The sequence below is a fragment of the Archocentrus centrarchus genome, chromosome 13 (assembly GCF_007364275.1).
Source record: "Archocentrus centrarchus isolate MPI-CPG fArcCen1 chromosome 13, fArcCen1, whole genome shotgun sequence".
In the NCBI taxonomy this organism is placed as follows: Eukaryota; Metazoa; Chordata; class Actinopteri; order Cichliformes; family Cichlidae; genus Archocentrus; species Archocentrus centrarchus.
The window spans coordinates 22,677,293-22,692,825 of NC_044358.1; the positions used below are offsets into that span (position 1 = coordinate 22,677,293).

At 37.6% G+C, this 15,533-nt stretch overlaps 1 protein-coding gene across 2 annotated transcripts in view; it reads right to left on the reverse strand.

Annotated features, from left to right (window-relative positions):
• Positions 1–13,747, reverse strand: part of LOC115790977 (neprilysin) — a 43,758-nt gene extending 30,011 nt beyond the window's left edge. Inside the window, exons 1-4 of one of the 2 annotated variants that reach the window (XM_030745031.1) lie at positions 13,344–13,747; positions 10,118–10,294; positions 8,737–8,772; positions 6,614–6,775 (exon numbers count right to left, since the gene is read on the reverse strand). In XM_030745031.1, the coding sequence (XP_030600891.1) occupies positions 6,614–6,775; positions 8,737–8,772; positions 10,118–10,294; positions 13,344–13,386 (418 nt within the window). In that variant the 5' untranslated portion in view covers positions 13,387–13,747. Of the gene's footprint in view, positions 1–6,613; positions 6,776–8,736; positions 8,773–10,117; positions 10,295–10,925; positions 11,288–13,343 lie in introns of those variants that run through there. The other variant, XM_030745030.1, reaches the window with a different exon arrangement.
• Between the last annotated feature and the right edge of the window lie 1,786 nt (positions 13,748–15,533).

The following is a 15,533-nucleotide window of genomic DNA, read 5'->3' on the forward strand; positions in this document are numbered from 1 at the left end:
GCTTTAAAATTCTATGCAAATGTGAATGACACTCCAATAAAATCTCCCTTAATGTAGCTGTAAATAATTAACAGCTTCATTGAGGCAGCCCTGTCTCCTGTTCCCTTGTAGCTAAAATGTATTGAAATGTGTTATCTCAGTTTGTTTGTGATATATCAGACAGTAAGTTTGTAATTAACATTTCTTTGTCTTTTATTTTATGGCTTTGCTAATGTTACACATTTTCAAGTGAAAGATAATATACTGTATCCCTTAAGAAAATGTTGGACAAGCTTTGATCAGCTAATGCTGTAAAGGAGCAGTCTAATGCAAACCATAATATTTTCCTGAATCTAACTGAGTAGTCTAGGTGCATATTCCGAGCCAATCAGTGGCGGAACTGAAAAAGTCTCAAACAAAAGAAAAGAAATAGTCTCAAAATCAGAACTCAAAATCCTGGGACTTAAAGTCCAGTTTCCTCTGTGAAAAAGTTGAGCACTTTGCTTAGGCCAGACCATCTTCCACTAACTGCATTGTGTTATATTATGCAATATGCATAATATAACACAATGCAGTTATATTATGCATTATGCTATAATGGGAGGAAATCATTTTGCTTCTGCTTTTTTTTTTTCTGAGAAAATACTTTTCTGTCAAAATATAATTAAGAAGTGCTGAACATGCTTAATGAGTCTTTATTTGTTTGTTTAATTGAGATTGGCATCCTGGTTGAGTTTATAGTCTGGTTTCTGTTTGCACTCTGTGTGCTGGTGTTGGGAAATTTAGGGAGAGGAGCCATTTTGAGGGACAGTGGCCCTGAAAATCAAAGTTTTAAAATACTTAAAATGTAGATGGGGAAAAAACTGTTTTGGTCATCATAAGCACAAAATCTGAATAACAGCACCATAAAATGTTGTAAATTTTAAAAAAAAAAAGGAAGTTCTGCCCAAAAAGATGTATGAGAGGTGTCTCAACTACCGAGGTTTTGGTTTACTTGTTTGTTTTAAAATTTTATGTTTTTTTAAAATTATTATTATTATTGTTTTTTAGATATTAAACCTTCATTTTTTTTTCTTTTCAATTTAATTCCTATTCTGGAGTCAATTAAGTGTGACTAGAAGTTAGGGTTTACAGTACGTTGGTGCAGGCATAAACACAATAAAACATCTGCTGCCCTGGTCACCAGGTCTCCCTTGAAAAAGAGATTTTAATTTCAGTGAGACTTTTACCTGGATAAATAAAGGATTCTGAGTCAGTTTAGACTCAGAAATTTATCAATAGATGCACTTTATTAATTAATGTACATAAAATATGTATATAATCATTGTAGTCATTGGTTAGAAAAATTCCATTGTGAAGGCTCGCGCTGAGTGTTTTTGCCTTCACCATCTTAGCTTTTACACAAGTGAGGAACTAAAGGGCCTTGCACACTCATATTGTGGCAAACTGGGTAGGCTCACCCTAAAGCACACCCTGCTGTGTCATCGTTTTTAAATCTAATGAGGACCACAGTTTTGAAAAAAAAGCTATTGTATTCATTAAGAATTGAAATGAATGCCTGAAACCTTAAATTCATCAGGAAAATGTTTACTTATGTCACTGAGAAAGCAAAGGCATAACCTCCTGCTGACTATTAGATGCAGGTTCAGGGCATGTCCGCAGGGACTTCACTTGTCAGGCGCGTAAGTTTCATGCAACTTTAATAAAGTTAGTGGCTGTAAAACTTCTACATGGAGTTTTGTTCCCCATGAAGTGGGGCTCTGCTCTGCCTCAGCCTACTTTGCTATTGTGTGAACTAAAATCATCCTAGCATTTGCTGAAACAGTCATGAAACTCAACATTGCCATTTTTATTTACAGGTAGTGAAGATACAGGCTTCCCACCAACCCCACCATCAAGCATAATCAAACCTTTGTATATACAGTATACATTTCTGTCAATTCTTGTTAGTCGGAATGCCACTTTATTAGTCTTGCCATAACATTTCTGTTATGTACACAGCACACACAGACATTTGGCTGTAGGACAGCTAGCAGAAGAGATTATTACCTCAGTGGAGGTCTAAACTATTTCCTTTTATTCATAAGCATTTTCTTTCTGGCAAAGACATATTCAATTCAGGATTTTTGTTCAATATGTTTTTGTTGGAGAAGACTTTTTGCATTAATATTCATATTATTTTTCTTGGCCAGACACCTCGGGTCAGCTGTATTTATTTGGTGTGTTTATGAGGAGTAGAGTTTCTGTAGTGTTTTGCAATGATTCTTGCTGGAATTTTTTTTTTCTTTTTTTTTGATATGAGGAGGTCAAATGAACAAGTTATTTATTTCAAAAGTCCTATAGCGGTCAGTAACATCTGTTTTATAGTAAAGCTCTATTTCAGTTATTGTTATCACAGACATCCAGTCTCTTCAGTATGTCATAAATTGTTAGCAGCACGCAGAAAAAAAAAAATCTTATATCTGGGCACAGTTTTGATATCACAGCTACCTCACAGGTTTGTTTTGAAGCTCTTGGCGATGCCAAATTCTACAAGAAACGTAATCTGCATGTGCTGCATACCCCTGGTTAGACTTTGCTCTTTACAGTCAGATTTAGACACATACAAAAAGCACCTCATTTAATACAGAAGAGCAGGAGTGTGCTCACATACATCTACACATAGGGCTTAGCTTGGAGATGACTACCACATGCTGCTTCGCACTTCCTTACCTAGTTTTCTTTTTTTCAATATACCATCATTCCCTGGCTACAGAACTCGTCCTCATTTTGCATCAAAGCCCCCACCCCAGCCCACCCCCGTGATGCTATCTCACCTCCTGTCTCTTCTTCCATTTTTTCCCTTATATATTTCACTTCTGTCTTTATTGCATTTTTTTTTGTTTTTGTTTTGTTTTTAGATGAAAACCTTCCTTTTAGTCTTTTCTGCCTATTGTATTCTTCTTCCTCTTCCTGAAACAAACCAGTTAGTTATTAAACCAGTCACTGTCAATTGGGCAAATTATTGCACAGCATGTTACACCTGAGAATGGGGAGCTGAAAAATAAACCTCTACCAGCCTCGTGCACCTACATACACACCGCCGTGGTCACATTCAGGGTGCGGAGCCTCATTATGCCTCATTATAGCGTTTTACAGCATCAGAGAACAATCCAAGGTATTTACAAGCAACCACAAATCTGAACAGCTATTTACACACATACACATAGATGGAGCCTTTTTATTGCATGTCAGGCAGCCTGGAGCACTGTGGCATCCAGGTGTTTTCAGGCCCCTGCAGCTGTTGACAGGAAAAGGATGTGTTCATCAGTGGGCGGTAGTATCCAAGAAGCCATCGAGAGCCAGGCCTAGGATCAGAGGTCTTATGTTTGATGTCTCTTCCAGAGCAGAGGTCACTAATCTGAGGCCTCACACTTACGGTGCCCACTCCTTCTTACATATTCAGTCATTAAATTTTTTTATGGGAGAGCTAGTGGCTATGTAAGTCTTCAAAACAACAGAAAGTGGATGTCTTGTTTTGGCTCATCAAGTCTAATCTCGGATCCAAGGAATCCGTGTTTTATTTTTCTTTAAAACGCAAAAAGACTTACGCAGAGAAGCAAACAGAGAATAAACCCGAACACAGCGCAGTCTGAGACATTCCTACTGTGACATTCCTACTGTGACATTCCTACTGTGACATTCCTACTGTGACATTCCTACTGTGACAACCTGAATGAACGAATGCAACACTGACGGCTGTTGGGGCTTTAATCTGCTGAATGAGTAGGGCCAGTGCTTATGCAGTTTCATGTCTCTCTGTGGTAAACACAGCATTTAGAGCAATTAAGTCAGTGATTCTTAAACATCAGCCCTTGCACTTTGCCCAGTGTTTCCGCATTAGTAATTCTTTCTTTCTTTCTTTCTTTCTTTCTTTCTTTCTTTCTTTCTTTCTTTCTTTCTTTCTTTCTTTCTTTCTTTCTTTCTTTCTTTCTTTCTTTTATTCTCCTTTTAGAGAAATGCAGATATCAGTTTAAGACCTGACAAATCAACTAGACAAATATAAGAATAAGTGTATTTTACAAGTGTGAAGTCATGCCACAAACCCACACGGAGGCATGCTATGTACATAACTGCACATGCAGTATAAAAATGGCTAAAATAAGCCTTTGTTGAGCAATGTTTATTTCCATTTTTGCCCCCCCATGTGTGATTTCTATGAGAGCTAAGACTGCCATCAAGAAGAGAGAACAAAGCAAAGCAGAATGGCTGTAAGGTGTTCTAAAACAGTGTGCAGTCCAAACAAGTTCATATGCATTACTTTTTATACCATCCCTAAGCTGTTTTTCAGAAGTCTAATTTAAAACCTCGGCAGTACCTCTGAGAATCTCATGTTCAAGCAAATCACTGTGAAGGCGTAAGAGCCAGAAATTCACCAATACACTTTTATAATTACACTACACAGTAGGAATAATGATGCAATTCTACTACTAAAAGTACTCTCTGAACAAAGGTATATAAATAAATGTTCATTATGTTACAAGGCAATCTCTAAACCCTAATGAATGTTATATTGATTGGTAAAAAGGTGTTGATCAAGAAGTAAAGAGAAAGTAAGGATAATGAGGCCTGCCAGTAAGAAAATTAAGTTTTTGTTTTCCAAAACAAAAAACTCAGTTTTAGCAAAGAAAAAGTTTTCCTTATATTGTCTCACAATATGCTCGATCATTGAAACAGACCTTAGATTAAATGTTAGATTAAATGCAATCAGTTTTATGTTTTGGAAAAAAATCTGCATGTTAGTAATGGAAAACATAAGGACAGAAAGCAAAAGAAAGACAGGTGTGTCCCAAGAAATTAACTGTGTGTTTATCTATCAAGATTGGACCAATTAATTGCTCAAGGCTGGTCAAAGTCTTCTGAGTCTACAAGACAAGCTGCACCTTAAACCCTGTTTTTCCTTTCCCAGTAAGGTTGAATCTCTCCTATCCACTCTAATCACTCTGTTTCACCTGCAGCTAGTCCAGTTTTCATTGTCATTGGAAAGTTTGTGCCCCGTAAAGAGTTAGCACCCTGAAACACAGGGCTCTGCCAACCTTCTTGCAAACAACTTGAATTGAAGTGTGGACTCATGCCCATGCACACACACTCAAATCTGCAAACACATTTGAAGTATAACTGCCTTTTCTGTAACAGGGACACTATACTGCAATGCCTGTTAAAGGCTTGCAAAACACCAGAGACACACATTCATATTGAAACCTTAAATTGTGTTTTTTCCTCAATATCATGTGGTGAAATCTTTAGAAAGCAGCTCAAGCTCCATGTCACAAGCACAAATGCCGATAATGCCAACAAACTCCCAGTTCCCGTGGCATCTGTGATATCTATAGAGCTGCAGTCTCTGAAGGACAGTCCTCTTTACATGTAAGCTAGTGAAACCAAGTCAAGCTGTTCTCAGCCCTACAAAACGTAGACTGAAAAAGATGCATTGTGCGAGGGTGCTTTACAAGTCTTCTTAGGCTATGGTATTATTTCTTTGATACAACTTTTTTTGGAATTGGAGTTGTGGAATGAAAATAAAAATAGAGTGTAGTGATTTGAAAATCTCATAAACCCATATTTTATTCACAATAGAACATATAAAGCATGTCAAATGTTTAAACTGAGAACATTCTTTGTCATATTTTTTGGTTTCATGATGCACCAAATGTTTTCAATAGGTGAAAATTTGCAGGACCTTCTCTGAAAAAGATGTCACCTAATCAAATCTATGTTTCATCGTGCTTGTTCAGATGCGCAAGCTGTCAGTTCCATAGGCACTGATGCACTCTCGCACCACCAGAGATGCGAGCTTTTGAACTGAATGCAGATAACAAACCTGATGGTCTCTTTCCTCTTTAGTCCAGAGGATCAGTTTCCATTCAGTCCAAATGAGCTTTGGCCCAGAGAAGACAGCAGTGTTTCTGCGTCATGTTCACATATGGCTTCTTCTTTGCCTGAGAGAGCTTTAACCTGCATTTGTGGATGGCACCGTGCACTGTGTTCACAGACAGTGATTTCTGGGGTGTTCCTTATTTCCATGACAGAATCATCCCTGTTTTTAATGCAGTGCTGCCCGAAGATTACAGGCATCCAATACTGATTTTTGGCCTTGTAGCTTACACACAGAGATTGAGCAAAGGGACAAGAGATTTTTACACAATCAGGTTACTGACCTTTTGCAAATTAACCTAATTAGTTTTAGCAAAATGTTCTTCCAGCTGTTTCTTTTTTGTACCACTTACTTTTCCAGCTTTTTATTGTCATCATACAATGTATAATGAACTTGCAGGAAATTTTGTTGCCACAATCCTAACTTTTTTGAGATGTCTTGCTGCCATCAAATTCAAAGTGAGCTAATATTTTTTCTTGAAATGGCCCATTTTCTCAGTTTAAACATTTGATTTGTTTCCTGTGTTCTATTGTGAATAATATGGGTCTATGAGATTTGCAAATCATTGCATTCTGTCTTTATTTACATTTTATATAGTGAGCCAACTTTTTCAGAATTGGGTTTGGAAACTCACATCTGTCTTTAGTCTGACTGCCTGCTTGTGCTGTAGTCTTAGTCTACATCTCTGTTTGTTTGCGTGGGTGTGTGTAGGTGTCTGACCTTTGAGGATGACCTCCAGTTCATCTCGTAAGATGTCAAAGGTGCTGTATCTAGAGGTGGTCTCTGGGATGATGTTCTTTTTAAGCCAGCCTCCACAGGCGTACTGGTAGAAGTTGTCACAAGGATCCACACTAGCATCCATGTTCTCAATGAGACGAGACGCTGTATGCACAGAGAGGAAACAAGCGCTAAGAAATGAGGCAATACATAAATAAGCAAACAATAGTTTAATGCAGGATAAATAAGTAAAATTAACCAACAAATATAAAGCCTAAAGGTATGACATTATGCATGTGACTCTTCCGCTTACCATTTCTATTCAGTTTTGTGTATAAGTACTCTATAGTTTGTTCAACAAGTGCAGGTCAATGCTAATAATATGATATTTTAAGAAATATACTTCACTTACTTTCTTCCCAGTGTGATTGAAGATCAGTAACACTATGCAGCCATTCTGTATATATTAGATGTTTTCCTATTTCCAATGTACCAACAGCAAAGCTAACAAGCTGCTGGCTACATATTTGTATTAGAGGGGCTTGTCTGTGTGTTGCTGACAAACAAATTTCTGTTTAATAATTCAAGCCACCGTTAACTTAGATAAAAATAAAACAAATCTGAATACATTAAAAGAATGAACATTAAACTGAAAGGAGAAAATCTGCAGTAAATGAAATCCTCTAAATGGCAGTTAAATGAAATTAAGAAATAGTTTAAACAAATTTTATTGGATTTCCACAAAAGCCACCTTGCAGATCAGTCTCTCCTTTTGACAATTACAGATGGCACAAATAAATGGATAGCAAGCAGAAACTACCACAGACCAAATTTTGTTTCATGAATGACTGTAAATTGATCAGATATTCTGTCCATTCTTACTCAGTGCAATTTAGGTTGCTGACCGTGAAAACAAAATAGAAAAAAATAGGTTACACAGATGGCAAGTTGAAGGTCACATTAACATGGTTTTCATGTGGCTTAAACTAATGTGATATAACTCATTCATAAGTGAAGTGTGACACATTTTCCTGCTTCCAGTTGTTATGCAAAGCAAAACTTCTGAACTGGCTGAGGCCTTATAGTGAACACGAGGGTGGACTTTAACTTTTCATATAACCTGTAGGTCACTGGGCAACCTTTAAAAAGAGCATTTGCAGTCATAAACTTCCTAAAGCCTTAAATGCTTGCTGTTCCAGTAGCAAAATGTACCACTAAAGAACATTCAAAACTATAATGTGACATTCTTTTCTGCAGTAACAATGGAAAATTTGCATACACTGGAAAAAAAAAAAAAAAAGTATAATGATGGTGATTGAGTTCAGTTTAGTGGAAAGACGTATACTTTTTTAAAACTGCAATTAAATTCCAGAAGGCAGCTCTGAGATCTCTTGTGACAAGGCTGTCTGTCAAATCTGACTGAATTGGGACACCAGCTCCACCAAAAATGCATCAGAAAGAAATCGGCATCTGTTGCTAGAAAAAGGAGGTAGAGTTTTAAACTGTTAATGCACTATTTCATGTATTTTTTAACAGGCACAATAAATAGTTCTCCTATGACTGTTTTTTTTTTAATGATGTGAAAAAAATAAAGTAATAATGATGTGATGTTATTATTGATGAAGCTGGAGGGAGAGGGGGTGTATTTTTTAAGGAACAAAAGGAATGCTGGGAACCACTTTTACAATTTCAGTTACATGTCGATTGTCAGGAATGGTGCAATTAGAGAAAAATGTGTTGTCTGACTATGGCTTTATGTGAGATTCAAAAAGGTTACGCAAGACTGCTTATTGCTGCAGTCATGTGGTCAAAGAGTGTTTCCAGTTTAAATATTAAACCTTCATAACAAAACTTTGATATGCTGAAAAAAAAAGTTTTAGCTTTTTCAGTGTTCCACGGATATATGCAATGGTTTTGCTTCATCTATATATATCTGCTTATACCCATTACCAGTTTCTCAGATTCTCTTGTAGTTGAAGTTGAAGTGGCAATTTTCTCTAAGTATGTTTGAAATCCCTGGGCTTCATGAGGCAAACTCGGTTTTCCTATCTTCTGTCTTCCCTTGAGAAGAATCAAAGCCTTCAGAACGAGACACTAAAGAGAATGCACAAACAAACACTGCTTACCTGACTGTGTGCAGTCCGCTGTGGTGCAGATTTCATCTACAGAAAATGCAAAACAAATCATTACTCAGTGGGATTTTTGCAGCTATCATTCATGATGTCATATCCTAATTCTCTTACCTCTCTTTGTCTCTTAGTTCCTTTGTTTATTTGTTATTCTTCTTGCAAATAAGGAGTGTTACTTTCAGTATCAGAAATAATTTCGGTGGTAAAGCATTAATCAAAGTTAGCCTGACACGAGAAATAAAATTCTGGATGACCGTAAACAGAATGCTTCATGGATTTCGGTTTGTATCGAGTGTAATTGCACATGATGTGCACACAGCTGAGTGCACACATGGGTACAAACAAGTTATTGAACTTTAATCTTTTTGACATGGCAGTTTACACATTTATGAAGCAGAATGCTTCATAAACGCTGTAACAACAACAACAACAAAAAAAAAACATACACACATGAGCCAATCCAGCTCCTTCAAACTTAATCTGATTTCACTTTCTGTGAGCTGTTTATGTTCTAAATCTGTTAAACTTCACAATTGTTCCATGTATCATTATTTAATCTATATTACTACAAATATGTTTCCTATTATCACTGTTAATTTACCCCTACATAGCTTGTACCACATCACATTAATCTAGGCTCTGCTAATGATGTAAAACTCATATTATGTATCATATTATGTAACATGAGTCCTCGATCATCTGCAAATACCATGATATATGTTTAAAAAAATGGCAAATGAAGCAGATTTTGTTGGTTTCCATTGGTAAGGAAAAGTTTAATGATCATTTTCTCAGTGTCCTTTTATTGTAATTTCTCATAATTTGAAATAACATCATACACATATCTTTCCAATTTTGTACATTAAGTGTATAAAAAGGCCAAAAAAAAAAAAAAAACCCACAATGGAAAACTTAAAAAAAAAAAAAAAGGACCTTTGCATTGTTTTCTTCATTCTGTCTCGGTGACTGCACTTCTGCACTGTTTTTAAAGTACACAGCTCAAGTGTCATCTATCACCTGAACAAAGTGCTGCACTTCAGCAGGCTTCTTTGTGCTCACTATTAACCATGAGCTCAGCTGAAAGTGATCGTCCTTGCATGGAAACAGTTTAAAGGTAATCTGAAAGTTTGGAAAAGTTTGCTTACAATAAGAAAAAATAATAATAAAAAAAAAATTGCTCAATGACACACAGTAGCTGTCAGAAGTATTTTTAATTACATGATGCGTTTGTATTGATGAGGTTTTTTTTGTAAGGTTTACAAAGCTTTCATCAGCATGAGCCTGATAGAAACTCAAAAAATGTTTCTCCTTTGAGCTACTCAAGGTTTTAGATACTTCTCATTCATCTTTATCAGCCCTCTTTCCTTAGATCACTCACCTGTCTTCTGTGTGGCAAAGAGGATGATGAGGGCAATGATGACAATGAAGAGCAAGGAAACAATGGTGATGAGGCCGATCTCCAGGGAGGTCCAGCGGAGCTTCTTGGCCGACTTGGGGGTGTTGGTCTCTGTCATTCTTAGGTCTCCTTCTTCAGCTGGCGCCTGTATCAACTCACCTGAGGGGTTTTAACTGAAATGATTAGTCAACTGAGAGGAAATGAATAAGTAGCTAATCTAATGAGCCATACATTTTCACTTATCAAGCAAACCTGATTGCAGCTACTTTAAAATGACATATGGTGACTCTCTGTGGTTCATCTATACTGGTTGCATTAAATAATCAATTTAATGTTGACTCATTAGGATTTGAAAAAATTCTGGAGACATTTTTGCTCCTTTATGGCAGCAACAATTAACTCATTAAAATGCCTAGATATTTTTTTTATTAAAATAATCATTCACTCTAAATGTAATAAAATTAAGGGATTTAGATAACAGAAGTGTGCTAAAAATACAAGTAGAAAGAAATATCTCAGTCTTTCAAAAATGGTAGTGTTCCTTTTGCATGTTGCCAATTTAGTTTGAACTTTTTTAGAATGAAAGATATTAGTTTTAACACTATGAAGCTGATGCTCTGTTAAGTCTTCTGGTTTCTTAAGAACAAGCAAAAAAAGAAAAGACAGAAAAGGAGCTAAAAGATGCAGCAATGTAAAATTAAAATGAGGAAAAAATAATCTGTAAGAACATCTTTTGTTTAAAACAGTCTTGGAGTGAAAGGTGAAAATAATAAATAATGGAAGTTCTTACCCCAGTGGTGGTTGCACACACCCAACAACAACAAAAAAAAAAAAGAAGAAGAAAAAAAGGGGAAAAAAACAAAGCAAAACCCAACAAAAAATGAAACACACACTTCAGAAGAACAGAAACCAAGCGGAACCTTTTCTCTGTTCTTCACCATGCAGTGATGTTTTCCTCTCAGGGGCTAAAAGAGGACTTTACAAAGTTCATGAAACAAGCAGTTAAGTCCATCTCTGAAGGCAATTAATCCTTAATCCTTTAACAACTCTGCACAGACATGCACTCATTCAGTGACTGCACACAAACACTCATCCACAGCCATGCTCTCATACACACTACAAGCTAGTGTCATGAGGTGTCTGTGCAGATGGGTGGGTCTCGCCACATGCAGGCTGAGATGAGAGCACTGCGTGACCAAAGGACAAAGTCTCCTAGTTTCCTTTGAACGAACAGCTACAGACACACATCATGTACTCTTTGTACTGTACCCATGCACAAATCAACATTTATCACATGTAATCACAGCCTTGCTGAATGTAAATTCACCTATCAGTCCACTTCATGACTGAACAAAAACCCCAGTGTAAAGTAAACTTCTGAGTTTTCTTTTTTCCTATCCGACCTGATAAGCCACTATCGTACACACCAACCGCAGCTCCCTGCAGGCAGGGTGCTTTCCCAACTCTGCACTGACACTAAATCACGCAAGACATCACCAAGATTTACTACAGAAGAGTGGATTCAACTCTACAACAGTAATAAAGGCAACAGAAAATATGAAGGAAAACAAGTGATTGAAGAGATTTTAAAAAAGGAGATAGGACAGTAGGATGACACAAGTTGATATGGTAATCGCAACTTCCTGTCAACCTCTCAGAGTGCAGGAGGGGGGCAGAAACTTTGTCTGCGAGCAAGCACATCACTGTGACAGCATTCCCACAGCTCTAATAAAACCATGTGTGCATGTCAGCATTGGAGAGGCTGTATATTATATTCAGCCACGCTTTCTGACACTTTGCATGCCAAGAAATTGAACGTCTGTAAAATTTATTAAAAAGGAAACAGAACATAAAGACACGGAAGGAATGTACAAAAAGAGCAGAGTGCAAAAGAGGGAAAAGGTGTACTGAGCAGGACACCGAGAGGTCCTACGTGACTCCTTTTTAGTGTATTCAGGCATGTTTCGGTCTTATAGGAACACTGATTTACTATTCAACATTACACTCACGGCTGTGTTTCTTTATCATAAATTAAGTCCTGCACACATGGTTAGGTTAAGGGAATCTGTTAGCATAGTATGTATGTGACACTGAAGCTTTTAAGGATGTTTACTCTGTGGAGGTGTGAGAGGGTACACCTAATCTGTGTTTAATGTTACTGCTCAAGTTTCAGAATGTAGTCAATATATTTTTTTTCTAATGTGACGGCTGAGCGTGTTTGAAAGGTATGCACTGCTGTGTCTGCATTTTAAGATAATAGTTTATGAAAGGAGCACCAAAAATCAAAACTCTGTTTTTCTCCATTCTGTCTGTCTTTCATGATGTATTTAAAACATAAAGAGCCCCAATCTTGTGAGACCTCACAAACCCGTTCAATATTAAACCCATCATTCACTGAGACACCTGAAAACACCCATGTGTCTGCACACACACACACACACACACACACATAGTCAACACAAGACTACTTGCACAAAGCCACTTTTTTAACAACTTGCATCCACGTGAGCAATTAATATGTCCTGTATAGAAATGGGTTCCAGTAAGTACAGGAATGTGGCCTACTTTAACTGAAAATAACACCTTCTCTGGGATATGATTTTTAGCACAGGGCCTATAGCTCCACACTGAAGATTGAAATCATCTTTGAGTGAAGAGTCCCTGCACGCAAAGGTGCTGTGATCTAGATGAAATGAAGTCCACCTCTTAAACTGCTGCCCTAATGGGTTTTGCAATAGCCGTATGAATGCAATAGTAAAAATAACTTTTAAAGGGATATAACACCAAACTTACAGCAACGCCACCAGTCTCCTGGAATACAGCTGGAATACAGTGGACTAGTACCCCAAAGAGGTTAGAGGATACCCAGGTGGAACAGTGTTTTCTGATCGGACCAAGTGCATCTAAGTTTTAAACTCTAGTGGGGGGGATAAGCTTCAGCACACACCATGCTTCGCAACCGAGAAATGCTTGCCAGCTCCTCATCTCCTGTTGCACGTCAGAAACTCCGAGGGGGGTGGCATGATCAACTGGTGCACGCTGCCCCGTGTCACCCAAGCAGTACGAGCGCACACGCAAGAATGATGCGCGCGCACACACGCACACTAACACACACACACACACACACACACACACTGAGAGAGAGAGGCGCCGACGCACACAGATGGCACCGCTTTACAAGAGCTCTTGGGGTGCGTGAGCTACTTACCAGATATGTCGGGAAATTTACGGTCGATGATATATATGGGCATCACATCCACTGATCAAACATCCATCAAATCCACGAAGGGAACGCGAACTGCTGATCGATCTGTTACAGACGATCTATTTGCTTCACCCCGGATTCAACAAGGCACAAACCGATCCCGCCTCTCTTCTTCTCCTTCTTCTCTTTCCTTTGGCTGTCTATTCTAGGAGTGCAAGAACACACAAACGAACACACTCACGCACAGACCCTTCTCTACAACTACCTACTGTACTATACCACATCTACCCAGAGAGGATCGCTAAATTTAAAATGATCCATCAGAGTCTTGCGCAAGTGTGTTATCCACATAGGGGAGATCCCATATTTATGCAGCCTGTGACATACAGAGAGGCAGTGAAGTAGCCCTCTGAAGTTAACCGTCCACAGAGTCGTTGCCTCCTCCGTCAGGGCGACGTTTAGAAGTGACCCTGTCAGCTGCACTTGCTGCTAGTGGCGCCTAAACAGCCCCGAGGCGCAGGTTCAGGTGAACAGTGCGATGGAGTGGTGTGTAGCTTATTTCGCTGAATACTTACAGGGCTTTTATCAGCTTTTAAGCCTAAGCAATAGTCAAAAAATGTGCAGCAAAGTCTCCGTTTTTAAGCCCAAGTATGCTTAATGGGTTTAAAATGGATAATTTGAATTAATAAGGGCCAGCAGCTTTTAATGGAATTATTGCCTGCATTAATTTACATATAGAATAACAAACGATTTGTAATAGTGCAATCAACATACAGTCAACGGGGGACACGTGAATTAGTCTTATTACTTAAAGATACATGTATAAAAAAATAACCTTTACATATTAAGAGAAACAAATGTATTTAGCTGATTTAAGCTATGAATCATAATAATCTTCAACATCTATGTGCAGTGGAGATTTCTTTTTCATTTTTTTAAACTGTCAATCTATTCTTCCTGAATCTTTTTTAGTGGGAAGGTTGGGTTATATATGTATTTGTAAATGTGTGAGTGCTATTTGGCCTTATCATAACCTCATCATACTTAGTGTGTGTTATTTAGTTTTTATGACAAATGGGTAATAAATCATTGCTACAATTACATTTCCATACGTATATTTAAATATACTGACAGGAATTGTTTTACAGTGAAACTATTTCAAGGAGACTCCAAAATAGTGTCATTTATTACATTCTCTGTGTTAATGTTTGGTTACTTGTGACCTTTTGCTCCTATTCCACTTACTATTTAACAACATAGTTCACCAGACGGTCACTCCAGTAAGAACAGTTAACTATGCAAACAGCTGAGGGTGTTTGGTCTGAAAGTGAAAGTCAGCATTAAAGAGAGAGGAACACAAACTGTATAATAGCGGATAATAAATGATCTCATTAATGTAGGTACAAAACATTTTACCATATTGTAAGAAAACTGGACTATCTGGCCAATTAGACATGATTTAATTACACCTACTGTAAAATGCACTCAGTTTAAGGAAAAAAAAATCCTATGGCTGTGAAAATAAACACGTTTATGAATCCCTTTGTTTAAAACTGTGTTATATTATCATGACATTCATCGACCCAAGCTCCTTCCTGGCCAGATTTTGTCGTTTTATGAATACATGACCTAATATCCTCCTTAGATCTTGTCATTATAGCTAAGGCCACTAAAAGACTTTACCACAGTAAAACTTGTGGTCATAGGTTATAATAAGCCACTTTGTCAGCTCCATTATCAATCATGTGAACTACACCTACAAAAAAAAAGATTAAGTGAGCCTATTTTAGTGTCACTCAGTTATCTTGTCCATGTTTCATTGCCCACAATCACAAAAAGTAAACATCCCCTCAAAGGAATTTCCATTTGTGTATATCTTTGGAGTATCAGTGAAGCTGAACTGACAGCAGTTTTCACAGCAGATGTCTGTCAGTGCATTTAAAGGATGTTCATTTGCCTGAAGTGCAACCACTGTGGTCATATTTTCCATCGTTGTGTTTCTGTGCTCTTCACATAAAACCTATTGCCCCTTCTCTGTTGGCCATTTGAGCTCTGTTCACTGTCAGTAAACCCAGCATGTTATGGACTCCTGGAGAGTATTGGATTTTAATTGCACTGTGCCTGGGGTGACACAGGTATTAAAAAGTCTTTTGTTGTAAAAATAGGCACATGTGTGGAAAAACAGACACAACC